Raw genomic sequence first — 25,233 nt, forward strand, 5'->3', positions numbered from 1 at the left:
TTCAGCTGCACCTACCCCAACGGACAAATATTTTAAAATGACACAGGAGCTAAGTACGATCCACCATAATTCACAGATTTGCAAAAGGTGAATTTGTTATTAGGTCTTTAGCTTCTTCCAATAGTCCAGCTCTACTCAACAAAGGTGTTCCAAAATGTATCAAAATTCTTTCAAACTCCAAACCTGTTCCAAAATTTTGACCCGCCAATATATGTGGGGATCAGAGCACTAGATTGGTGAGAAAAGCATTCCCTGTCTCTCCCCAATCCGGATCCGTATCCCCTCAAGTATCTGAGGACACACTTACGAAAGATATAGGAAGTATGTTTTGAGATTCGTGTCAGAATTAAAAAACTGGTCTCGATTTCCTAAACTCTAAGGTAACATTAGGAATTTGTATCCTCTGCATTAACTCAAAAGAGAATCTTTTGAGTTAATGAATCTCAATCATCCGATTTGTTTTAAGATTCGTGCGAACTAGATCCTCACTAATATTAAAGAGCTCCCTGTGTTTTCCAAACAATAGGTCTGAATCGCTTAATATGATCTTTATATTAAAGTGTACTAGGAGATCAAACTTTTCCTTATTTAGATTTTTTTTTTTTATCTTTTTAGATTAATTATAAAAATCACATTTTTTCAAAAGATTCTAATACTATCTAAAAAGAGTGACTATACCTGTCTAAACAAATAGCAAATAAAACTATGGCAGAGTTGAAGTTCAAATATAAGTATATAAGATGGCGGGGCGCCTCTTCATTTTTTTAAAAAAAATTTAACAAAAATGAAATATAATTTACCACTACACCCTCAAGTTATCAAATAACATTAATAGATCCAAAGCATGTATCAAATGGTTAAAATAAATAAGAACAATCCAAACAAAATATATATATTTGTCAATCACACCAATATTACAAATTAACAAATAGTAATAGAAATATTAAGTTTTTTAATTCATGTTTCAACACACAACCCAAAAGAAATATTTACACTATTTAGCTTTTTTGAGTATAAATTATATAGCTGGCACTGTCATTTGGTTAGCAAGAGGCACAATCCTGGCCCGCTTTCTACGAACGCCCAGGAAGGCAACTGACCTGACAAATGCCATTAACTTCCTTTTCTTACGCGGTGTCAGTGGTGGCCCCACATCCACATTGTTCGTCATGCTTCCAGTGAAACACTCGAAATCGTCACTTCTCAATGAAAATTCCATAAAGTAATTGGGAGTTGATTCAGCATCTGCTGTATCCAGATATTCCATTGGGATGACGTCACTTGAAAGTTCAAGTTGAGGGGATCCTGCAAGAGGCAATCACAAAATTTTATTTACTAGGCGGCATATGACCAATTAGCATATTACAAATTTTAGATAATGCGGTGTAAAAATCAGTTTATATAATTTTAGATGGACGGATGAAAGTTAGGCACTTACCACCACCATTAGTATGTTGCACAGAGTTCCCATTCAGTATTTTTCTCCTCTCAACATTCGTATACTGAAAGCATAAACAAAAAAAACATTTTAATATTATTTTCTACTTGGTGCTGTATATTCACATTAATATAATAAAGAATGCAATTAATGTATCTCAAGCAATAAACACCCAATGCGTACAAGTATAAAAATGCAATGTATCTCCAGCAATCATTTAATTCCTTACATTTGACGTCTCATGTAAAGGAGGGTGTTGTGTCTCCACTATATACTCAACAGAAGCAGTTGAAATGTGTTCATTTAATACATTCATTGAAGAAATCTCACAAATTTCAGAAAATTGCCAGTGGTTTGCTGGCATATCACCTATAATTTATAACAAACAAAAGAAACTTGGCTCAATCAGATAAACATTAAACAGGTTCATGAAAAGACAAGGAAAATATGAATATAATGCACTTCAATTATATCATTCTCACCAGGGTTTGGCTCTGATAAACCCGAACCAACAACAGGAGGCCCACCATTTGTACAGAGAGACATGTTCCTTCTCATCGGATGAACTAAAGCCTGAAATTTAAAAGACAACATTAATTTAGATACAGACAGCACAAATCAAGTACTAGAAAGGGTAAGGAAAAGCTGATCATAAAGCAACCATTTAATTTTCTTACGTTTGTCTCAGGGTAAAGAGGGTGTTGTGTCCCCGCTATATGCTCACCAGAAGCAGTTGAGATGTGCTCATTTGTTACATTCATTGAAAAATTACCACAAATTGCAGAAAATTGCTTGTAGATATCCGACTCTGATGATTCTTAGCTCAGTCAGATAAACATATAAATGGGTTCAAGAAAAGACAAGGAAATATGAATATTCAGCACCTTCAATTCTGTCGTTGTCATGAGGGTCTGGCTCTGATGAACCCAAACCGACAACATGAGGCCCATCATTTGTATAGAGAGACATGTTCCTTCCCATCGGATGAACTAAAGCCTGAAATTCAATAGATAACATTAATTTAGATGCAGAAAGCACAAATGTTAAAAAAATCTATTAATTTTCTTACATTAGTCTCATGGAAAAGAAAGTGCTGTATCTCCCTTATATTTTGCATGCACATTGCTCGCATAACACCTATAGTTTATAATAACAAAATAAACTAAGCTCAATCACATAAACATATAAAAGACTTCAAGAAACGACAAGGAAAATATGAATATACAGCACCATCAATTATATAGTTCTCGAAAGGGTTTGGCTCTGATGAACCCGAACCGACAAAATGAGGCCCAGCATTTAGATGAACTAAATCCTGAAATTTAAAAGACAACATTAATTTAGAGGGTTTGGCTCTGATGGGCCTATACTGATAACATGGGTGTGCCACTTGGAAGGAGAGATATATTCCTTCACAATGGACAAACTAGAGTATGAATTTCAGATGACAAAACATTAGATTAGATACATAAGCACAGAGTGATGAATTGGTAGTGATATAAGCCATAAGGCATAATCATACTATTCAGAGTTGAGCAAAGAAACTTTTTCTTTTTCTTTTAGTGGATTGCTGCACGACTTAGAGCTAATGGAGCAATGATTCATTAAAAAAAGCTAATCACACAATTAAGGTTAATTCAAGCAACACAGATTAAATTGCCCTGATACTGTTTATCATGATCCTAATTAGGGACATGAAACTATTGCTCAACTATTGCACTTTTGCTGAAGCTATGTGGGTGAAATTGAGGGTCAATTGAAGAAAAATTTGTATAAATTGAGGTTTAATACAATATATCAGCATCAAGCAGTCAGTTTGATTGATAAAGATTGATCTTGAAGTGAAGTTGCAAGGGCGGAACTTCTACCAGGGGTGCCAACAGATTTATGTTGCTTCCAATAGATTTATATTGTATAGTCATAAATTAATTTGGTGCATGTTTTGTGGATTTGTTTACACATGAGTGAAGTAATTTTAAATGGTATTGACAACATAAAACCACACTCTGCTAGAAACTATGGTACCAAGTATCAACTGGTAATGGAATAAGAATATATATAACTAATTAATGCACCTGTTGAGGCTGACTAGTGTTCTCCAAAGGTTGGTATTGGGCAGGCGGCACCATCCTGGCCCGTCTTCTGAAGCCAGCCAGGAAGGTGATAAACTTAAGAATAAACTTTATCGTCACCTTCTTACATGGCGAAAGCGGCCCCACGTAGTCACTGTTTGACATGCTTACTTCGAAGGAATTGTATTTAGCATGAAACTCATTGGCACACTTCATTACGTGCTCAATCATAGATTTCCAGCTTCGGTCATATTCTGACTTAACACCAAGTATCTAAGAAATTTTGAAAGAGAGAAGAGAGGAAAATGAGCATTATCATCCATGACATCAGAAAGCAATACTTGTTAAAAAATGAATAAAAAAAATTATCAGCAATCATAAATCCTCGTTTCAGTACCGGTACATTGCAGTAGTCACGAGTATGTACCTTCCAGTACCATTACCAATATCAATTATGCCTAGCACGAACTACTTATAAGTGGGTAATGGAATCGTACAATTACATATTGGTACTGGCACTGTTCAGGTCCAGTACTGGAACCACTATGAGATTTTTAAGTGGAACATAAAAACATAGTCGAGTATTCTAACCTCACGAAGTTCAGATTGATTATTGTGATACCACCAGAGGAAGTCCTCCACTGTTTTGATGTTTTTCTTTTGGAGGATAGAAGCGCGGATATTTGCAACTTTCCTGATACTCTGTACACTGTGTGTCAGCTTTAGCTGATCCGGTTTTTGAGACGCTACAGAAAAAAAAAACAAATCAGCAAGTGTCAAAAAATAAAAGGATTTAAATTTTAATTTACCCTCCAATATCAACTTAACACCAATTTAGTAGCACTAAAATCTTTTATGTACGTGATTTTTGCTCGTCAAACAGAAATTGGACTTTACTGTCTGCCTTTACATGCTTGTACCGGTAAAACAAGCTACAAGCATACAGTAAGATACTTGCAATGTCACTTACTAGTAAGTAGCATGCGTGGTACGAACAATACTATAATGAATAATTATCAATACACAATGAAAATCATTTTTTACCTTTCCCTCGCCGGTCTAGTACCCGAATAGATTCGCTCACACCCTCTAGTACTCTTTCCCCATTCAAAAAACCCTCTTCTCCTCCACCCTCAACCATAACCCCCAGCCGAAACATACGGTTTGACCAGCTTGAATTATCTGTAAAAATGATATTTCCAAAGGTACCAAGCCCATTTTTAAGCCGAATAGTAAGACTACCACCAGCCAAAATAGGCGCCTTCCCTTCCCTTGCACTTAACACACTCTTATTAAACTCATTCCTGCTCCAATTATCCCCTTTATTTTCCCAGGGTTCGGCACGAAGCACAGTGAGTCTGACTTTGGCAGAAGAGAGAAAGCATTCAGAAGATATGTTTGACTTAATGCACGTGTCGTATATTGCTACTTCTATGGGGTCTATTGGGTGGCTTGTGAATGTCTTTTTTGTGACCTTATTGCTGAAGACTAGCCGGTACCGAGCTTGGATGGTTCGAGCTGGTGGCAGCCTGTAATAGAAATATGAAAAATTAATTACATAAGTGGAGCCAAAGGTAAAAAATAAAAAATATTTTGTAGGATGTGGTAATAACTTTGTAAAACCAATAATCTACTCGATCCAAGGTTGGAATAAAAATGTTTGACTCCCGATGATTAGGGTTTGTTGGCCAACTGAGATTCTCTGTTTAACGTTGCACAATTTGAGGATTCAGGAAGTCAAAACTATTGAATTGCACAATTGTGGAGGAACAAACTCCCAATTGGAAACTAATTGGTGCTCATTCTAAAATTTGGGGTTGCAGTACAGTAAATAATTGCTCACTGTGGAGGAAAGTTCAAGCAGTGAAGCAACTTATGGGACTCTTCACTTACCCAAAACCTAAATAGAGACCTATCAATTTAAGGAATTGAAGCTGTGCAAGAGCAAATAAGCAAAAAACCATTGCCCCCATAAACCTTGTGCAACTAAAGTTAAATCTATATTAATCAAACATAGTCACCAATTGATCTAGCAAGGAGAAACGCACAGAAACATATCAAAAGGAAAAAAGAAAGGAAAGAAAGAGGGGGGTGGGGAAATCCTTACATGTTGCCTTTGCTAGTCTTTGCATTGAGAAATGACTGAGGGGAAGGTACATTAATTTCATAAGTAGGGAGTGGTAAATGTGGAAGGAGATTGATTGGTCGCTGCACGGCTGTAGGAAGGTACATGGAAAAACCGCGGGAATTTACCCCTTTTTTTTAATCTGTCAACGGAAATATTTAAATATACGAAGCACCATTTTTTTAAGAGAGTACCATTTACCAAGCTTTCCCTAATGAGCTTAATTTAATAAGTCTCTTGTCGTTAGATGTCTGTAAAAAGTGTCCAACAGATTCAAAATTGCGGAAAACAGAGACACAGAGACGGACATTTTTAAAACAGATCCAATAGTATCGTTAGATGTCTGACGTGTGGTAAGAGACCGTGCCTTTTTCATTTACAACTCCAATTGGAGGTGTGACACGTGAACTTGGAGGTAAATTAATGTAGGGAAGCATTGCAAGAAGCTATCTCTAAACTGTTAAATTAAAATAAATTTGGCATTACATAAACCTCAATAGACTAGTATAAATTTCAGAAACTAGGGTGGGACGGGCATAATAGTAATGGTCTCGTAACAAGTTTACGTATCTCACCTTCAATGGAGTTGCAAATGAAGAAGGCACGATCTCTTACACACGTCAGAACAGAAGTTACAAATGAAGAAGATAAAATAGATATTTATATGAGGGTTCAAGTTACAATAATTTTTCAGTTACAACAAATTACAACAAGTATTTTCTACATTTTCAAAGTCCAAATTGTCGATTCAAACCATTAGATGTGATATCTACAATAAAATATGCTTGGAGACCAAATTTTATATTTTTTGAAATTTTTTTACTATTTATTAAGATGGGTACAAAATTCAATGGTATGAATTTGACTAGTTTTTGTACCCATCTTAATAAATAGTAAACAAATTTAAAAAAATGTAAAATTTGGTCTCCAAACACATTTTATTGTAGAGATCATATCTAATGGTCTGAATCGACGATTTAGACTTTGAAAATATAAAAAATGCTTGTTGTAACTTGATCCCTCCTCTATTTATATAAATTTGAAATGAGTTTTAATAAAAAAGATAATAAAATGGATAAAAATGTTATTCTTTGAGAGAGAACTAACGAAGCATAAGGAATTAACGGAGAGCTCTCTTCATTTTTCCTGTGATGTTTTGAGTTCCGTTCAGCACCTCCTAAATAAGCTGAGATCAATACCGAGACCAAAAAGAAAAAAAGAAAAAAGGGTAAGGCTACGGTGCTATGAGTTACATAGAGGGCTACGGTGCTATGGCTCAATATTTGAGTTTTTAAAATTCTAACGGTCGATTCGAATCGTTTATCTTGTTCTCCATATTAATATGTATTTGGATATCAAATTTTACATTTTTTAGAAATTTTTTACTATTTTTTTAGATAGGTAGAAAATCAGTTGATCTAAAAAATTCTGCACCATTAAGATATTTGATTTTCTACCGATCTAAAAAATAGTAAAATTTTTCAAAAAATGTAAAATTGGGTCTCCAAACACATATTAATATGGAGAATAAGATGAACAGTTCGGATCAACCATTAGGATTTTGAAAACTCGAATATTAAGTCGTAACACTGTAGCCCTCTATGCAACCCATAGCACCGTAGCCTTACCCAACAAAATAAGAAAAGAAAAATACTCTTGTTATGCTAGTTCAGGGAACTTTCCGAATAAGAAAAAAAAAATACTCCTAGTTACTATACTCAAAATTAAACCCAATGTCCGTTGCTAATAAAAAAATTTGAGTTCGAAAAAACGTTATACACGCTATTTGTTTTCAGGAAAATTACCTGGAATTTTTCGAAATTTTTATTTATATTATTTAAAAAATAAATTTAAATCTATGATAACATTTATGGAAGTTTCAAACAATACACTGCTGTTATGAATAGCTGCAGCTCAAATAAGAGGCAGAGTTAGATTTTCGAACTATAAAAGATCAAGAGTAAGGCTACGGTGCTATGGGTTGCATAGAGGGCTACAGTGTTAGGGCTCAATATTCGAGTTTTCAAAATCTTAACAGTCGATTTGAACATTTCATCTTATTCTCCATATTAATGTGTTTAGAGGCCAAATTTTACATTTTTTGAAAAAAAATTACTATTTTTTTAAATAGGTAGAAAATCACTTGATCTAAAAAATTCTACACCATTCAGATATTTGATTTTCTACCTATTAAAAAAATAGTAAATTTTTTTTTAAAAATGTAAAATTTGGTCTCCAAACACATATTAATATGGAGAACAAAATGAACGATTTTGATCGACCGTTAGGATTTTGAAAACTTAAATATTGAGCAGTAGCACTATAGTCCTCTATGCAAGCCTCTATGCAAGCCTTACCCAAAGAAAGATCAAATACATATATGAACCAACCATATACAATTTTTCTTAGAAACATAAATATTAATTTTACAACATTATGATTTTTATTCCAAATTATATAAAAAATCATAAAAAAAATACAATTTGTTTTACAGAACAATGGGATTCAATTAATCTGATTCCTTCTGCTTAAATATGCATCTGGCTCAAACAGACGCACTATTGGACTTTTTCAAAACCAAACCTGTTTGTTTCTCCCCGAAGAGACCATTAGAGGTGTTAATGGATACGATACGGATAGAGTGGAAGCATTTTCATATCCATACTCACTAAGAATGATTTTACTCATATCATATCATTATCCATTAAGAATTGACGTTATCCTATCCGAGTTAGGCTGGGGTGCTATGGATAGCATAGTGGCCTCTATGCTACGGCTCAATATTCGAGTTTTCAAAATCCAAACGGTCGATCCGAACCGTTCATCTTATTCTCCATATTAATATCTGCTTGGAGACCAAATTTTATAATTTTCTAAATTTTTTTACTATTTATTAAGCCACTTTGAAAATTGCTAATCCAACGGTTTTACTGTTTTGTGCAGCCACCGTTGGATCAACAATTTTGTAAAATACTTAATAAATAGTAAAAAAATTCAGAAAAATGTAAAATTTGGTCTCCAAGCAGATATTAATATGGAGAATAAGATGAACGGTTCGGATCGACCGTTTGGATTTTGAAAACTCGAATATTGAGCCGTAGCATAGAGGCCACTATGCTATCCATAGCACCCCAGCCTAACTCATCCTATCCTATCCTATACTTATCTGTTATAATTATCAGGCAATGAAATGGTAGCAGATGAATAACGAATAATACTACTAATAATTAGTTTTATAATTTTTACAAATAGAACATCAAAACTCATTCATTTCGCACATATGCAAGATATTACTAATAAAAAACAAAAATAAATGTGCAATCAATTTCAACTAAATTGTTTTCTTATAAAGCAAGAGAATTAAAAAACACAAATATATCTTCCGACAAATTTAATTATTTAACTAAAGAACAAAACATGCAAATAAAAGTAAAATGTTCCACATTTTTCTTATAAACAAAAAACATACACAAAATAACAAAATTACTCACTAATTATTGCTCAAACATTATCATATGAAATATCACACAAATAAATTTCACACCACTAATTATTACTCAAATATTATCATATAATTTTATTTTATATAATTACTCCCGATTTTTTTATTTATATCCAAAAAAATATATAAATTTAAAAAACTAACCAAACCGCTTGTTTTTTTCGAAAACTACCCAAACCGAAAAACAAATTTCTGGTTTCAATACCAATTTCTGGAAATTGGATCCTAAATCCGGATTTAGGATTTTTTTTTTTTTAGGAAATTTTTTTTCCGAAATTTCTTTTTCATTTTTCAGTTTTTATTTATAATTTATTTATTTTTTGTATTGAAGTATTACAAATATTAAATATATTTTTTTAAAAATAGATGGAATGCTATATAATTTGATTTATTCGAAAGACTGCTACAAATAATCCGGATCAACATTTTTCATGCCGGATTTTTTATGGCCGTAAGAAAAATTAATATAATATAATATATGTATATGTATATGTATAGGTATATATAATATAATACTAGTAATCGTGCCCGTGCACAGCAATGGGAGCAAATTATGTAGTAGAAAACATTAAGCTCCTTAATAAGGAGGAGAGATAATTTAAATCAAATTTGTAGAGAAAAATAGTTAAATACTATATTTATCTACAAGATAACACATGTGACCGAATTTTTTATTAATATCCAAATTTAATATTAAATTTCAAAAAATAACCGCATCAGCAACGTTTCTCGAAATATACCCTTTCTGGAAATTTTTTTTCCGGAAACAGAGAATGACTACAAAGGGCGCTGGCTGCTGGCTCGTCCCCGTCCCCATCACACCCCATCAGCGTTTTTCAGGTATTTTTTTTTTAATTTATTTAATTTTAAATGGTTTAAAATAATGTCCAAATAATTTAGGAAATACCGAATGGTCTAGAAAAATTTAGAAAATACCAAAATGATTTAGAATAATTTAGAAAATACCGAAATAGTCTATAATTGTTTAGAAATTACCGAAATGGTGTAGAATAATTTAAAAAAATACCAAAATGGTGTAGAATAATTTAGAAAAATACCGAAAAAGTGTAGAATAATTTAGAAAAATACCCAAATAGTGTATAATAATTTAGAAAATACCAAAATAGTGTAGAATAATTTAGAAAATACCGAAATAGTCTATAATTGTTTAGAAATTACCGAAATGGTGTAGAATAATTTAAAAAATACCAACATAGTCTAGAATAATTTAGAAAAGACCAAATGGTGTAGAAAATTACCTTAGTAATATAGAAAATTGTTCGATTAATTTAAATTTTTTTTAGGAATCTCTTTTCCTTTCGGGTCCCTTTCGGAGCTCTGATTGTCTGATCGATCGGATCTGCGATTCAAGTTTTTACATTTGAATATTTTATATTTTAATTTAAAATATAATTAATGAGTTCATTTTAATGGTTTAGAATATTGTCTGATTAATTTAGAAAATACCAAAATGATGTATAATAATTTAGAAAAATACCAAAATAGTGTAGAATAATTTAGAAAATTTCTAAATGGTGTAGAATAATTTAGAAAATACCAAATGGTGTAGAATAATTTAGAAAATACCAAAATAGTGTAGAATTGTTTAGAAATTACCGAAATGGTGTAGAATAATTTAAAAAATACCAAAATAGTTTACAATAATTTAAAAAATACCAAATGGTGTAGAAAATTATCTTAGTAATGTAGAAAATTGTTCGATTAATTAAAATTTTTTTTAGGAATCTCTTTTCCTTTCGGGTCCCTTTCGGAGCTCTGATTGTCTGATCGATCGGATCTACGATTCAGGTTTTTCCTTCCGTCTCAGACACCACATGCAGTGGATCCCACTGACGAACCGCGACGTTCACAGCGTGCTAGGGTTGACACTTCTCGCTTCTCACATTTGCAGTATCCGGACCACCATGTACATGCACAGCGTCGCCAGTAGGATTTATGGATTTTATCTTGTTATTTGCATTATATCTTGTTATTTTTTATTATCTTGTAGGACTCGTCGTATATTTTTCATTTATAGATTTGTGTTATATTTTGTTATTTTTGATTTATCTTGTCATGTGTGTTGCATCGAAACCATATCCTATAACTTAACAAAATAAAATAGTTCTCAGCACATACAAATAAAATAAGTCTCAACACATACAACACATACAAATAAAATACACCTTTAGCCGTTTTCGCTCCTAATAACCCTGCACTCACAATTATTTTCGCTCCTAAAATACCCTAAACGTCTAGGTTCGCTCCTAATAACCCTGCACTCACAATTATTTTCAAGATGAAACTCATTGATTGCTATCTTTAGAGCCGTTTTCGACTCATAAAATACACCTTTAGCCAATGGATTATCTGTCATTTTTTTTAGCTACCGAAAAAATCGACATCCGCAGGCCGAAAACCGGATATGTCATTGAAACTGTCAACCGGATGTGTCATATTTTCCCGACCAGTAATCGGGTACTGTGATTGACGGGACTGTGGTTGTGACTGATTGGGCTGTCCGATATCATCATCGGAACCCGACGACTCACCGGAGAGCATCTCATCTCCACTCGCCAAACTATCAGAATCAATTGCATCCATAGGTACATGCGAATAATCGCGTACATGTCTGCGGACCACACTGGAACTGGGTCGGGATTTCATTGGTATATCCACAGAGTGCCGACCGGTACAAGGTCGGGATCTAACTGGTATTGGGTCTTGATCCACATGATTCTGACTGCTACTGGGTCGGGATATAACTGGTTGATCCACAGAGTTGCTACCGGTACTGGGTCCGGGTCTCATTCTTACATCCACAGAGTAGCGACCGGTGCTAGGTCGGGATCTAACTGGTATTGGGTCGGGTTTCACAGGATTCTGACTGGTACTGGGTCGGGATCGAGGTTCAGGAATCTGACTAGTATAGTTCGGTTCCAATTCTACATATAACTCCATAATCTTGAACCTTTGTGAAAAAGACGACACAATTCCTAAAATCATTTCGAATGATTGTTGGTCCATTACCGATACTAATTGATAGTCACGTTGTCCATCGGTGGACATATTAAACCTGGCTTGAATTTCCAGATTTGCTTGACTAGCATTGTACCCAACAAATTTATAAATCTCATTCTGAAGATAATCAAAATTGTGGTTCACGGTTAGCGGTAATGAGTATTTAGCTCGGGTACTGTAATAGACCCCGTCATCATTATATTGGATTTCCCCTCCAGTATAAATTTTCGCACAAATAGTTGTCATTTTTAATTTCGATTGGTCTGGCAATTTCAAAAATAACAACATATAATTAATTAAAAATTGTGTTGCCATTGGTAAAAATATTCTAGACAATTTTCAATAATTATTCTACACTATTTTGGAATTTCATAAATTAATAGGGCAACATTCTAAACTATATTGGAATTTTTTAAATTATTATAAACCATTTTGGAAGGTTGTAAACAATTCTAAATTTGCTGGACAATATTATAAAAAATTAAAAAAAATGTTGGAATGAAGTAATTAATTATAAATTAAATTAAATTAAAAATAACATAAAGAAAATAAAATTACCTCAATCGAAAACCGGTCGATCTGACTGTCAGAGCTCTGTAAGGAATCCGAAAAGCAAAAAGTTCCTAAAACAATTCTAAATCATTTCAGAATTAATCAAAATTATTTCAGAATTAATAAAATTATTTTAGAATTAATAAAACTTTTAAATTTATTCTGCACCATTTTTTATTTTTTTCAATTAATATGACAATATTCAGAATTTCAATAATTTCAAATTAAATAGTTACATATTTAAATAATTACAAATTAAATACTTCTAAATTTAAATTATAAATAAAATAAATTTAAATTACAAATAAATTAAATTTAAATTATAAATAAATGAAATTAAAATTATAAATTAATGAAATTAAAATTATAAATTACTTAAATTTAAAATATAAATAAATTAAATTATAAATAATAAATTAATTAAATTTAAATTATAAATAAATTAAAACTTACTGTGAGAGAGCGGATGATGTGAAAGCGACGACATTCTGCGAATTTATAAACTAAATGTAATGCATTTCCGGAAAAAAAATTTCCGGAATTTCCGTCTATTTCCGGAAAAAAAATTTCCGGATTCGGAAAGTTTCCGGAAAATTTTTTTCCGGATTTAGCTGGTTTCCGGAAATTTTTTTTCCGGAAATGGGGCCTTTTTCCGGAAAATTTTTTTCCGAAAAGGGTATATTTCGAGAATCATTGCTGATGCGGTTATTTTTTGAAATTTAATATTAAATTTGGATATTAATAAAAAATTCGGCACATGTGAACTCTAGTGTAGTGGTAAGAATTTTGGCACCAACAGAACCCAACTGGGTTCGAATCCCGCCTTCAGCAGAAAAGAGTGCGCGGTGCACAGGCTCGGTCCGCAGGTGTCCTGCGTGGTTCAGAGGCGCAGTCCACGGGTGCGGCGCGCAGTCTACGGGCACTGGGATCATATGCGGCGCAGCAGTGGGATCATATGCGGCGCGACCAATGCATACTTAAGTGTTGAAGCTCATAATTTGAAAAATTCATCTATGTGCGATCTGAAAATTCAACGGCTGAGCATCATTCCGAAAAAAAAAACAGTAAATCAGGACCCTTGCAGGATCTAGACATTAAGCTCCTTAATAAGGAGGAGAGATATGTATATGTATATGTAATATAATATATGTATATGTATATATAATATAATATATGAGATATATAATATAATATATATGTTAAAATGTGCTTGCATATCAAATTTTATATTTTTTTTGAATTTTTTTACTATTTATTAAGTATTTAACAAAATCGCTATATTCAGACCATTGAATTTTTGTACCCATCTTAATAAATAGTAAAAAAAATTAGAAAAATGTAAAATTTGATCTACAAGCACATTTTAAAATATCCATCATGTTGAATGGTTTGAATCGACTGTTTGGACTTTGAAAACTTTGAAAATACCGATCGTTGAATGTCTACCGTTGAACGAAAACTTAAACTGAATTTTTGAGGCACTAAACGAGGGTTTCAATGCCTCATTTTTTTATACCTCATTATGCCTCATATTTTATATCTTCATTTTCTTCATATTCAAAGTCTAAATTGTCAATTCCTTCATTCCCCGTTGCAGGATGATCGGGGTCTCCCTAGGGTTGTGCCATTGGCTTTGGATGAGAGTCATGTCATCAACCAACTTGTATCCATCAATAGCCCCCTTGTTCATGAGGCTACCTCCAGCGGCTGCATCTAGCATGCCTTTGTCGTGTGGCATGAGGCTGTTGTAGAAAATTTGCAATAAATTCCACCCTTCTATACCATGATGAGGGCAGCACCTCTGCAATTCTTGAAATCTTTCCCACGCCTCGCTCATGGTTTCATCTCCTTTTTGTCGGAAATTGTGGATTTGATGGCGCAAGGAGTTTGTTTTTGATGGTGGAAAGAACTTGTTGAGGAAAACATTCGCCACCTTAGGCCAAGTGTTCATGTTCTCGGGCCGTTGTCCCCTTATCCAACCTTTAGCCTTGTCTGCAAGGGAAAAAGTGAAAGCCATCACTTTAAGATCATCAGGAGAAACAGTTTGTACCTTGATTGTACTGCAGATTTCTTCAAAGTTGGCTAAGTGTTGTGTGGCATCTTCATGAGGCAGACCATGGAAAAGATTGCGCTGCACCATGCTAACCCATGCAGGAGGAATTTGGTATTCCTCCGCATTGATAGTAGGTGCCGTGTACCCAAGGTGGATTTCCTCAGCCCTAGGTGCCGTAAAGTCTCTCAAAGGGCGGTTGGCATCGGCTGCTTCATGATTTTCTCTTTCTACATTAGCTGCCCTCAAACGTTGAAGTTCATTGGCCATCCGATCCCTTTCTCTTTGAAGGTTTTGAAACCTAGCATCCTCATTTCCGGTCGACATGTCTAACCGGCGTGGATTCAAGGGTAAGAAAGGTCCCCTTGTTGGGTGCTTGATTCTTCTCTCGTAGAAAAGATGAGTTGATCCTCTCCTCGAAAACCACTCAACCAAATCTGTGGCGTCCGGAGTTGGAGGCTCCTCTGCCAGATTTCAACCTAAAATGAGAGAGAAAGAAAACAAAAGAAAATTAAAAACAATTACTAACTAAATTACTTAGGTCTGAAATAATATTCACCGTTGTCCCCGGCAACGGCGCCAAAAACTTGATGTGATTTTTACTACACAAGTAATAAATCCTAAATGGCACTCAATCCGGTTGCAAGTGTACAACCTTATCAAGTAGTATTTAAGGATCGTCTCCACAGGGACAATTCGGAATATTAAACCCTACCTAATCAATTTAATTTAGTAACAGGAAATAAAAGGAATTTGTTGTTTTTAGGATGTTTGTTTGTAGGTGATCAAACTGAATTAACTAAATTCTAAGGTCGAAATGTGGTTTTTAAGCAAGAATGAGAAATTAGGGTTTCTTAGGGTTCCTATCCACTAATGTCACGATTAATTGATTTATTAAAGTTGTTCTTATAATTATGAAGGCACAGTCGAGTGTTATAGGTATAAAGTGATATCTCTATATTAATACCATCTTTAAATTAGTATAAATGTCACCTCTCGGTACTTGGTTACACTAATCCAAAGTCATTAAGTCCTTAACTGTCCCAATTGATGTAGAAAGCTATTCATCACCTCTCGGTACTTAGTACAATTTTCTAACCTATCGGGTAAAGCCCATATAAGACAAGCGTCGCCTCTCGGTACTTAGCCTATCAAATACCCTATTCTTTATGGTCAGGACTAAATATTCAATCTCTCGATTGCAAATATCAAATCCTAGGGTTTCATGCAATTTCGATTAAGTCATCACAATCAAATAATATAAAGAATAGATCATACCAAGGAACAAGTAAATATAATATAAAATCAACTAATTCATGACACAAGTTTCAAGCATAACCCTAATCAACCCTAGAAATGACCTTAGCCGACCATGGCTAAAGCACAAAAGAGAATAAACAAGTAAGAGAGTTCTAAAAGAAAGAAATCAATATAACCGCTCGAAGAATTCGCTATCTTCTTCTCCTTCCTTTTGTCTCTCCTTCTTTTTTCTCTTCTCCTCTGCTTTTCTCCCTTTCTAATGTCTAAAATTCGTCCTTAAAAACAGTTATCCTCCTTCCAGAAATAAAAACAACTAATAATAGCAAAAATATCGTTCTGGAACTGTTTATTGCGGGCCGCAATAAAAGTGCTGGAAATTCAGGCTGGAAGCTGTTCTGTCTGGGTTGGTTGCGGCCCGCAATAAATTAATTGCGGCCCGCAATAAAAGAGAAAATTCGCCAGACTTCGTGCTGTCTTGCTCCAGATAATTCGTCTTCCTCCGTTAAGCTCCAAGCACTTGATTGCCTACAAAATAAACACAACTAGGGCAGTAACTTGAACTTTTAAACATTTCTAACCTAATTAAATTCTAATTTCAACAAAACTCGGCTTAATTTACACAACAAACCCTAGGTTTCAACATATATCATTTTGACTTATCAAATTCCCCCAAGCCTAGTCTTTGCTTGTCCCAAGCAAGTCTAAACCCTCACGGGAATCCCCGGGTTTTGTTAATGTATTTTAAACCAAGTTATCTAAACTATCCTAATAACAAAGACTTAAAAAAAAAAAAAATTGGTCAGTCAAGGCAAATTAGGGTTCAAACAATGTAATTCAAAGCATGAGTGTGTCAAACAATTATGCGGGTTTCTTTCAATGATCTTCTTCACCTCACAAACGCACGTGTTGATTTTAATTAAGCAAGTTTATATCTATATGACACTTCAGAATTAGTTAATCTTAAATTTTTCTCCCCGTTCTACAAGTGACAACCAATTCCAGAAAATCCTTCGAAAAATTAAATTTTTGTTAGGGGCGTAGACTGTGCCTGATGCTTTGACTTTTTTTTACTTGTGCATCCGTCTGTTTTTGGCTCAGTCATTTTTCCACTCATTTTTATTTTATTTTATTTTATTTTTATTTATTTATTTATTTTTTTTTTTTTTTTTTTTTTTTTTTTTTTTTTTTATTATTATGCGGATGTATCTGTCCTAAGGACTTCAATCCAACATAGCTCACTTTTTTCAGCCTACACCTTTGTTCAATTAAGTTCAATTTGAAAAGGATTTCTGAGTCTCGCGCAAAGTCTCCTACGGGCACCAAGCCTTTCGGAAACTCTTGGCATTGCACATCTGAGACTTGATTTTCAACATGTAGAGAGGTTCTAATTTAAGACCACAGGTACTAAGGTGTCATAAAACATAAACTTACCAACTATTATGCCAACTTGCGCCATGTGGTTATACCATTGAAATCCCCACTTAGATTTTTATATTCTCTCAAGGCTTCAAATTTACTTGTTTTTCCCCTAAATAGCACAGAACTTACCATTTTTATGCGAATAAACAAACAAAATAAATAACCTAACCCTAAGATACAATTCCAATTTTTACCCCCCCCCCAAGCCTAAACATTGGCACCGCCTCGGTGCAATAAACAAGCTGATGAAAGGTAAAAAAAAGAAGATGAAAGAAACTCACAATGAGAATCAGGCTGGTGGATGTGGTGGAGTAGTCCCCTGAGAAGATGTACCAGTCGCTGGTGGTGATGGACGCGTAGGTCGGCGGCGCCGCGGTATCGGGTCAGCAGAAACAAAGCCGGAGTCAGATATATGCCCGTAGATGCGATCCGTCCGATGGTAAGTACCATGCTGCTGCTCAGCTATCTCATCCACCGTCCCTGCAAGGTCCGTGTACTGGACATGCATACGCCCCATCTGTGCGGTGAGCTGAGTCATGTCGGAATGAGAAGTGCCGAACTGACCCGTCATGTAGGCCCGATGCTCAGTAAACTGCCCTCCTATGTGAGTACGGAGGTCGGCAATCTGTCGATCTACAGAGTTGAACCGCTCATCCACATAATCGCGCAATTTTGTGATGTTGGTGTTCATAGTCTGCATCAACTCGTACATTTGCTGCGGGGTCACTTGGTCAGGACCAGGAGCCCAGAATGGAGGAGGAGGCTGAGGCTGCTCAGGTGGAGGGATCCCAAATGGATCAACAGCGGCTTGTGCGGCAGGCTGGTGTGGTTGTGCCACATTAAGGGGCAGAATCCAAGTGGAAGGATCTGCCCTATCGATCGGTATTGGCAGAGGTACAGGAATCTGCCGACCGTTCGAAATGAAAAAGAAAGAGTTTCCAATTCTAGAGAAAATACCAGCCGACTGAAGATATGCCATGTCAATGAACTCGGTTTGCTTTTGGAGGCGATGGGCAGGGACTTTGTAAACTGGCCCTTCTGCAGGAATGACCCCATGGTAGATGGCAAGACGGGTCACAAACCCACCGCAAGAGATCATACCGCCCGGAGTGGCATTTGTCCGCACGTTCAAGAGATTGTCAATGAAGAAGCTGCCAACGTGGGGTAATTTCTCGGGACTGGTCAGAGCATGGATCATGGCATAGATGAAGTATGTCTCGCACTCGCCCAAGGTACCCACCGTCTCACCGCGTGCAAAGATAGTGAAGGCGAGCGCACGCTGGATGTAGCGAAACACTGGGTGGCTGATCTGACTGGCCTTGTAAGTCCGCCGAGGACCACCGATCAGCTGGCAGGAGAAGTCATAAAAACTGGAATCCGGCTCCCAATTTGGCATCGTCACTGCCTCAGGCTGGTGAGGGAACCCCAGGAGGTTGCTGAGTTCCTCAATTGTAATCTGGTACTCTGCACCGTCCAAATAGTACTGCAATAAAACATCATCCTCCATGTGAAGAGAAGATAGAAACTCATAAGTCAAAGTGCGGTACGCAGGAAATGGTCTGGTACAGTAGTCCCAAATACCAAGAGAAGACATGAGGGAATGAACCTCATCTAAAATGCCCAACTGCTGAAGGGTAGGTATGTGAACATACTTGGGCTGGACAACCTTTTTGGTTTTAAGAATTTGGAAATTTTCACGTGCTTTTGGATGTACAAACCTAAGAACATAGTCAGGGTCACGGTTTTCAGGCCACTGATTTTGAGGTAAAGTGGTCCAGTCAGGCTGGTCAGACATTTCGATATCACCAGACCCACTAGTGGTACTGGCTCCTCTATATTGTTTGGACCGTTTTCGTTGTAGGAAATCCTCTTCCGTGGTTACTTTATCCTTTCCCCTTGTTTTTGGTGGCATTTTTGGTACCGTACGGTTCAATTCAAGCACAATTCACAATTTGGTACAATTCAAGCACAATTCGCAATTACCTTGATTGATTCAATTGAAATTAAAGAGAGTTAGAGATACAACCGAATGCGTGCAATCAAACCAATGTGAAGTGATGGAGTCGAGTAGAGCAACCGAGAAGTCCAAACGCCGAGTCGATGCTCCAAATTCCAGAAAAATCAGCAAGGAAATGCCTTCTGTGAGCTTAATTGCGGGCCGCAATAAACCTGGTTGCGGGCCGCAATAAGGCCGTGGAGATTACAGAAATTGGCTCTGTCTTCTTCGTTGCGGACCGCAAGAAATGGAATTACGGGCCGCAATAGGTCTGCGTGAAAGGTGAAGAGGGAGGCTTCCTGACAGCTTGGTTGCGGGCCGCAAAAGCCGGTGTTGCGGGCCGCAATACGCGCGGTGGAGAGGCGGCGGCTGATCGGTGTAGTATTGGGTTGGCTTTTGTAGAGAGAGAGAGAGAGAGAGAGAGAAAGGGTTGTAGAGAGAGATGGAGAGAATGAGATGAGTTAGAGAGAGATTGGGAGAAAATGATTGAGAGAGAGATGAGGGAGAGATGAGGGAAAGGGATTGAGAGAGAGATGAGGGAGAAAGAAGAAGAAAAGGCGGAGAGGGAGAGGAGTTGTCAGGGAGCAATGGAATTTTTGCAGAAAAGCCCCCCTTTTATCACAATTTTTCGCGTCTGTTGGGCCTCCATTGCGGTCCGCAATAAGTTGATCACGGGCCGCAATGTATATATTTTAATTTAATTTTTTTTTTTTTTCGCTCTGACTCCTTGGTTGCGGCCCGCAATAAAATTATTGCAGACCGTAATAAAGGCTGCAATTTCTAACTAAACTTCAGAAATTCTCTGTTTGCTTCATTTCGGCCCGCAATAAAAGCTGAAATTTTCTGAAAAACCTAAATTAACCTATCTAAATGCAAATTAATTTTAAAGTACGAAATTTAAACATGCAAAAAGGTAAATTGCTTGGGTTGCCTCCCAAGAAGCGCTCGTTTAGGGTCTCGAGCTTGACCATTCTCCTCTTTTAGTTCATTGGTGCATCGATAAGGGAGATGTTAATCTTTCCTTCAACCGGTTCTCCATGATTGTACACCTTGAGCCTCTGGCCATTTACTTTAAATGCGCCAGTTCGTTCGCTCCAGATTTCTACCGCCCCATGTTCAAAAACGCGTTTCACCTGAAACGGGCCGCTCCATTTGGACTTGAGTTTTCCTGCAAAGAGTTTAAAACGTGAATTGAACAATAAAACATAATCACCAATATTAAACTCCCTTCGTATGATGTGCTTGTCATGCCATTGTTTCGTTTTCTCCTTGTAAATTTTGGCATTCTCATATGCGCTGAGACGGATCTCCTCAAGTTCATGCAAGTCGAGGACGCGCTTGTTACCCGCTTGAAGCATGTCAAAGTTGAGAGACTTGATAGCCCAAAACGCCTTGTGATCCAGTTCAACGGGCAAATGACATGGCTTGCCATAGACAAGCTTGAAAGGAGTCATGCCAATTGGGGTTTTGTAGGCTGTGCGGTACGCCCAAAGTGCGTCATCCAGTCTCAAACTCCAGTCTTTTCGGGTCAAGCCTACAGCGGTTTGGAGGATGTGCTTGATCTCTCGGTTTGATACTTCAACTTGGCCACTTGTTTGCGGATGATACGGAGTCGCGACTTTGTGCCTTACGCCATATTTCTCCATTAGGGTTTGAAAGGAGCGGTTGATGAAGTGAGAACCTCCATCACTGATCACTACCCTTGGAACACCGAATCTTGGAAAAATTATCTTTTGGAAAAGACGCTTGACAGTCTTTGAGTCGGCTCCTGGACTTGGTATTGCTTCTACCCACTTGGAGACATAGTCCACCGCTACAAGGATGTACTTGTTGTTGCATGAACTTGGAAATGGCCCCATGAAGTCAATGCCCCATACATCGAATAATTCGACTTCCAGAATGCTTTGTTGAGGCATCTCGTGTCGCTTGGTTATGCTGCCCATCCTTTGACATTTGTCACAAGAGAGAACAAACAACCTTGTGTCCTTAAAAAGGGTTGGCCAATATAAACCGGCTTGCAGGACTTTGGCGGCCGTTTTGTTGGTTGAAGCATGTCCGCCATAGGGTGATGAATGACAGTGGTAGAGAATCGATTGAACCTCATCATGTGGAATGCATCTTCTATGAATCCCATCAACACCAAGCTTGAAGAGATATGGGTCGTCCCAATAGTAATGCTTGGCATCCGCATAGAACTTCTTTCGGGATTGGTATGTGAGGTTTGGTGGTAGAGCCCCGCATGCAAGAAAATTGGCAATGTCTGCGAACCATGGGTATTTGATCCTACCCACTTGGTAGAGCTGCTCATCGGCAAAAGAGTCATCAATGGGTAAGTCTTCATTTGGTTCAGGTTTGATGCGCGAAAGGTGGTCAGCTACAAGGTTTTCGGTACCCTTCTTGTCTCTAATCTCCAGGTCGAACTCTTGGAGTAGAAGGATCCAACGGATGAGACGGGGTTTGGCATCTTTTTTCGTGAGAAGATAGCGAACTGCGGCGTGATCCGTGTAGACTATCACCTTGGAACCAACTAGGTAAGGTCTAAACTTGTTGATGGCGAAAACCACCGCAAGTAGCTCCTTTTCGGTAGTGGTGTAGTTGATTTGAGCCTCATCTAGAACCTTGCTTGCATAGTAGATGGCGCACGGCTTTTTGTCAATTCGTTGCCCTAGCACTGCTCCAACGGCGTAATCGCTCGCATCGCACATAATCTCGAAAGATTCGCTCCAATTTGGTGGTTGCAGGATGGGAGCAGAGATCAATGCTTCCTTTAACCTATTAAAAACATCTAGACAATCTTGGGTAAAATCAAATGGAGCATCTTTTAGCAAAAGATTAGTCAAGGGTTTAGCTATTTTAGAAAAGTCCTTAATGAACCTTCTATAGAACCCAGCGTGTCCCAGAATACTTCTAACCCCTTTAACATTTGTTGGTGGAGGTAACTTTTCAATTACCTCAATCTTTGCACGGTCAACCTCTAAACCCTTAGCGGAAATAACATGACCTAAAACAACACCCTCTTGTACCATAAAATGGCATTTTTCCCAGTTCAAGACAAGATTTACCTCTTCACATCTTTGTAGGATTTTAAATAGGTTTAACAAACATTCATCAAAAGTGGTACCATAAACCGAGAAGTCATCCATGAAAACTTCCATAGATTTCTCAATTAGGTCAGAAAATATACCCATCATAGCCCTTTGAAATGTTGCAGGTGCATTGCACAAACCAAAGGACATCCTACGATATGCAAAGGTACCGTATGGACATGTAAAAGTGGTATTTTCTTGGTCATCAGGGTGAATTGGTACTTGAAAGAACCCACTATAACCATCAAGATAACAAAAGAAAGAGTGCTTAGCTAGCCGTTCAAGCAATTGATCAATGAACGGAAGAGGGAAGTGATCCTTGCGCGTGCCGATATTGAGCTTTCGATAGTCGATGCACATGCGGCATCCCGTCACGAGTCGTGTTGCAATCGGTTCGCCATTCTCTCCTTCTATCACTGTTGTCCCTCCCTTCTTTGGCACCACATGGATTGGGCTCACCCATTTGCTGTCGGAGATTGAATAGATGATGCCGGCATCAAGAAGTTTCTGAATCTCCTTCCGCACCACCTCACTAAGGTTCGGGTTCAATCTTCGCTGTCCTTCAATGGTTGGCTTGTGTCCTTCCTCCATGAGAATGCGGTGCATGCAGATGGAAGGGTTGATTCCTTTGAGGTCATCTATGGTGTAACCAATGGCCTTTTTGTGCTTCCTCAAAATTGTCAAGAGTTGGTCGGTTTGGTCTTGGTCCAGGGATGCATTAACAATAACAGGGTAAGTTTGGTTCGGGCCAAGGTATTCGTAGCGTAAGGTCGAGGGTAATGGCTTGAGTTCTACTTTGGGTGCATCCTCCAAGGTTTCGGCAAATTTTGGAAGGGTCTCGGCGGTTGAAACCTGAAAAATTGGGCTCAGAATAGGCTCTTTGTCAATCTGGGAAGGGTTATTGCGGGCCGCAATAAATTCTGATTTCTGCAGATTCTCTGTCTGAATTGGTTGCGGGCCGCAATAACTGTGCGAAACTCTTCCTTCTCTGTCTGGATTGGCTGCGGACCGCAATAACTTTCATTGCGGGCCGCAATAATTTCTACAGAACCCGTTTGGTTGGCTTTTTCGCACTTCTAATCCATCCAATACTCAAAGGAACCCTTCTCCAAGTTGTTCAACAGCTCCTCATCTATCAACCTGTCAAGAATCTCAACACTAAAAACACTTTGATCATTAGATGGATATCTCATGGATCTTTTGATGTCAAATGTTAATTTTTCTTCACCAATGTTCATTGTTATAATTCCATCATGAACATAAATCACGGCTTTTGCCGTATTGAGAAATGGTCGACCTAACAAGAGTGGAGTGTGAGTGTCCTCATCCATGTTAACCACAACAAAGTCTATCGGAACAAAGAATTTACCAATTTGAATTGGCAAGTCCTCTACCACTCCTAGGGGTAACTTAACCGATTGGTCTGCCAATTGGAGAGAAATTCTAGTTGGCTTAAGTTCCCCAACACCTAACCTATCATAAACCGACTTTGGCATGAGGCTTACACTTGCTCCTAGATCACAGAGTGCACGTTTAAATTGGACATTTCCTATTGAACATGGTATGGAAAATTTACCCGGATCATCCAACTTTTTGGGCAATTCATTCATTACCATGGCACTACTGTTTGTATCTAAGGATACCATTTGTACTTCCTCAAGCTTACGCCTATTCGAAAGAATGTCCTTGAAAAATTTGGTGTAAACCGGCATTTGGGTCATTACCTCAGTCAATGGTAGGTTCACATGCAATTGTTTCATCAATTCAAGGAATTTGGCAAATTGTTTGTCGGTCTTCTCATTCTTAAATCTACCAGGAAATGGTGCATACTTGTGAGGAGGGATATAGAGAGGTACCTGCTGTGCACTTACCTTTGGCATCTCATCTTGAGAGGGCTTTGCTTGTTCCGCATGGCCGCTTGGTGCAATTGGTGTGGTTTCCTTCGAGGTGAAATCCTCATGTGTGGAGATGTACTCATCATTGGTTTGTGCCTCTTCTCCTTGCGGTTGTATGAAGTCATGCTTTGGCATAGGTGGATCCTCATATTGCGTACCACTGCGAAGCATGTGCCTAACCGCCTTGACATCCTTGGGGTTGCTCTCAGGTTTTGGTGGAAGGGAGCCCGGTTGGTGAGAGAATTGGGTAGCTTGTTGTGCAACTTGGTTTTCAAGCAATTTGTTTTGGGTTGCCAACATGTCTACCTTTTTGGTCAATTCATCGAATTTTTGATTTTGACTTGTCATGAAAGTCTCCATCATTAGTTCAAGATTGGATTTTGGTTGTGCGTTAGAATTATACCCTTGGTTACCATAACCCTGATTTGGTCTATTAAAGTTTGAGTTACCTTAGGTATTTTGGTCATTTTGTCTCCACGCAAAGTTTGGGTGGTTTCTCCAACCGGGATTGTAGGTATTGGAGTAAGGATTGTTATTCGGTTTGAAATTGCCTTGGTTTATGGCATTAACTTCCTCATGACTAACCTCATTACTTATACCACAATTGATTGCTAAATGGTCGGTTCCACCACAAATTGAACAAGGAAGAGAAGAAGGATAGTTTACCGAATTTACGCTCATTTGATCAATTTTGCGATTTAAAGCGGCAATTTCTGCGGCCATGTTTGAATTCGAATTCACCTCCTTCATTCCCCGTTGCAGGATGATCGGGGTCTCCCTAGGGTTGTGTCATTGGCTTTGGTTGAGAGCTATGTCA

At 37.2% G+C, this 25,233-nt stretch overlaps 2 protein-coding genes and 1 non-coding gene across 3 annotated transcripts; 1 reads left to right on the forward strand and 2 right to left on the reverse strand.

Moving 5' to 3' along the window:
• Positions 1-867: 867 nt before the first annotated feature.
• On the reverse strand, positions 868-5,742 carry LOC144543878 (uncharacterized). The gene is made up of 12 exons (XM_078292331.1): positions 5,618-5,742; positions 4,555-5,039; positions 4,102-4,256; positions 3,514-3,783; positions 2,669-2,753; positions 2,508-2,575; positions 2,323-2,434; positions 2,116-2,246; positions 1,921-2,011; positions 1,668-1,807; positions 1,439-1,502; positions 868-1,305 (listed from the first exon to the last, which is right to left on the reverse strand). The coding sequence occupies exons 1-12, from the start codon at positions 5,740-5,742 to the stop codon at positions 1,019-1,021; spliced, it is 2,013 nt and encodes a 670-aa protein (XP_078148457.1). The 3' UTR covers positions 868-1,018.
• Positions 5,743-14,488: 8,746 nt separating this feature from the next.
• Positions 14,489-14,599, forward strand: LOC144543986 (small nucleolar RNA R71). Its single transcript, XR_013508120.1, has one exon. It is a non-coding gene; the product is annotated as a small nucleolar RNA R71 (small nucleolar RNA).
• A 5,816-nt stretch (positions 14,600-20,415) lies between these two features.
• LOC144543896 (uncharacterized) lies at positions 20,416-25,139 on the reverse strand. Its single transcript, XM_078292346.1, has 4 exons — positions 24,968-25,139; positions 23,624-24,679; positions 21,537-23,522; positions 20,416-21,032 (listed from the first exon to the last, which is right to left on the reverse strand). Exons 1-4 carry the CDS (start codon positions 25,137-25,139, stop codon positions 20,416-20,418), a joined length of 3,831 nt encoding a protein of 1,276 aa, XP_078148472.1.
• Positions 25,140-25,233: the final 94 nt, after the last annotated feature.

The sequence above is a fragment of the Carex rostrata genome, chromosome 25 (assembly GCF_964058835.1).
Source record: "Carex rostrata chromosome 25, lpCarRost1.2, whole genome shotgun sequence".
Classification (NCBI taxonomy): Eukaryota; Viridiplantae; Streptophyta; class Magnoliopsida; order Poales; family Cyperaceae; genus Carex; species Carex rostrata.

Coding starts and splice junctions, on each gene's coding strand:
- LOC144543878 (XM_078292331.1), bottom strand. CDS start 5,742: ATGTACCTTCCTACAGCCGTGCAGCGACCAATCAATCTCCTTCCACAT. Junction 2,012..2,115: donor CTCTTTACCCTGAGACAAAC/GTAAGAAAATTA, acceptor TTTAAATTTCAG/GCTTTAGTTCATCCGATGAG. Junction 1,306..1,438: donor GCAACATACTAATGGTGGTG/GTAAGTGCCTAA, acceptor TGCCTCTTGCAG/GATCCCCTCAACTTGAACTT.
- LOC144543896 (XM_078292346.1), bottom strand. CDS start 25,139: ATGGCCGCAGAAATTGCCGCTTTAAATCGCAAAATTGATCAAATGAGC. Junction 23,523..23,623: donor GTTGAACAACTTGGAGAAGG/GTTCCTTTGAGT, acceptor TGCGGTCCGCAG/CCAATCCAGACAGAGAAGGA. Junction 21,033..21,536: donor AAGATGCATTCCACATGATG/AGGTTCAATCGA, acceptor CGTATCATCCGC/AAACAAGTGGCCAAGTTGAA.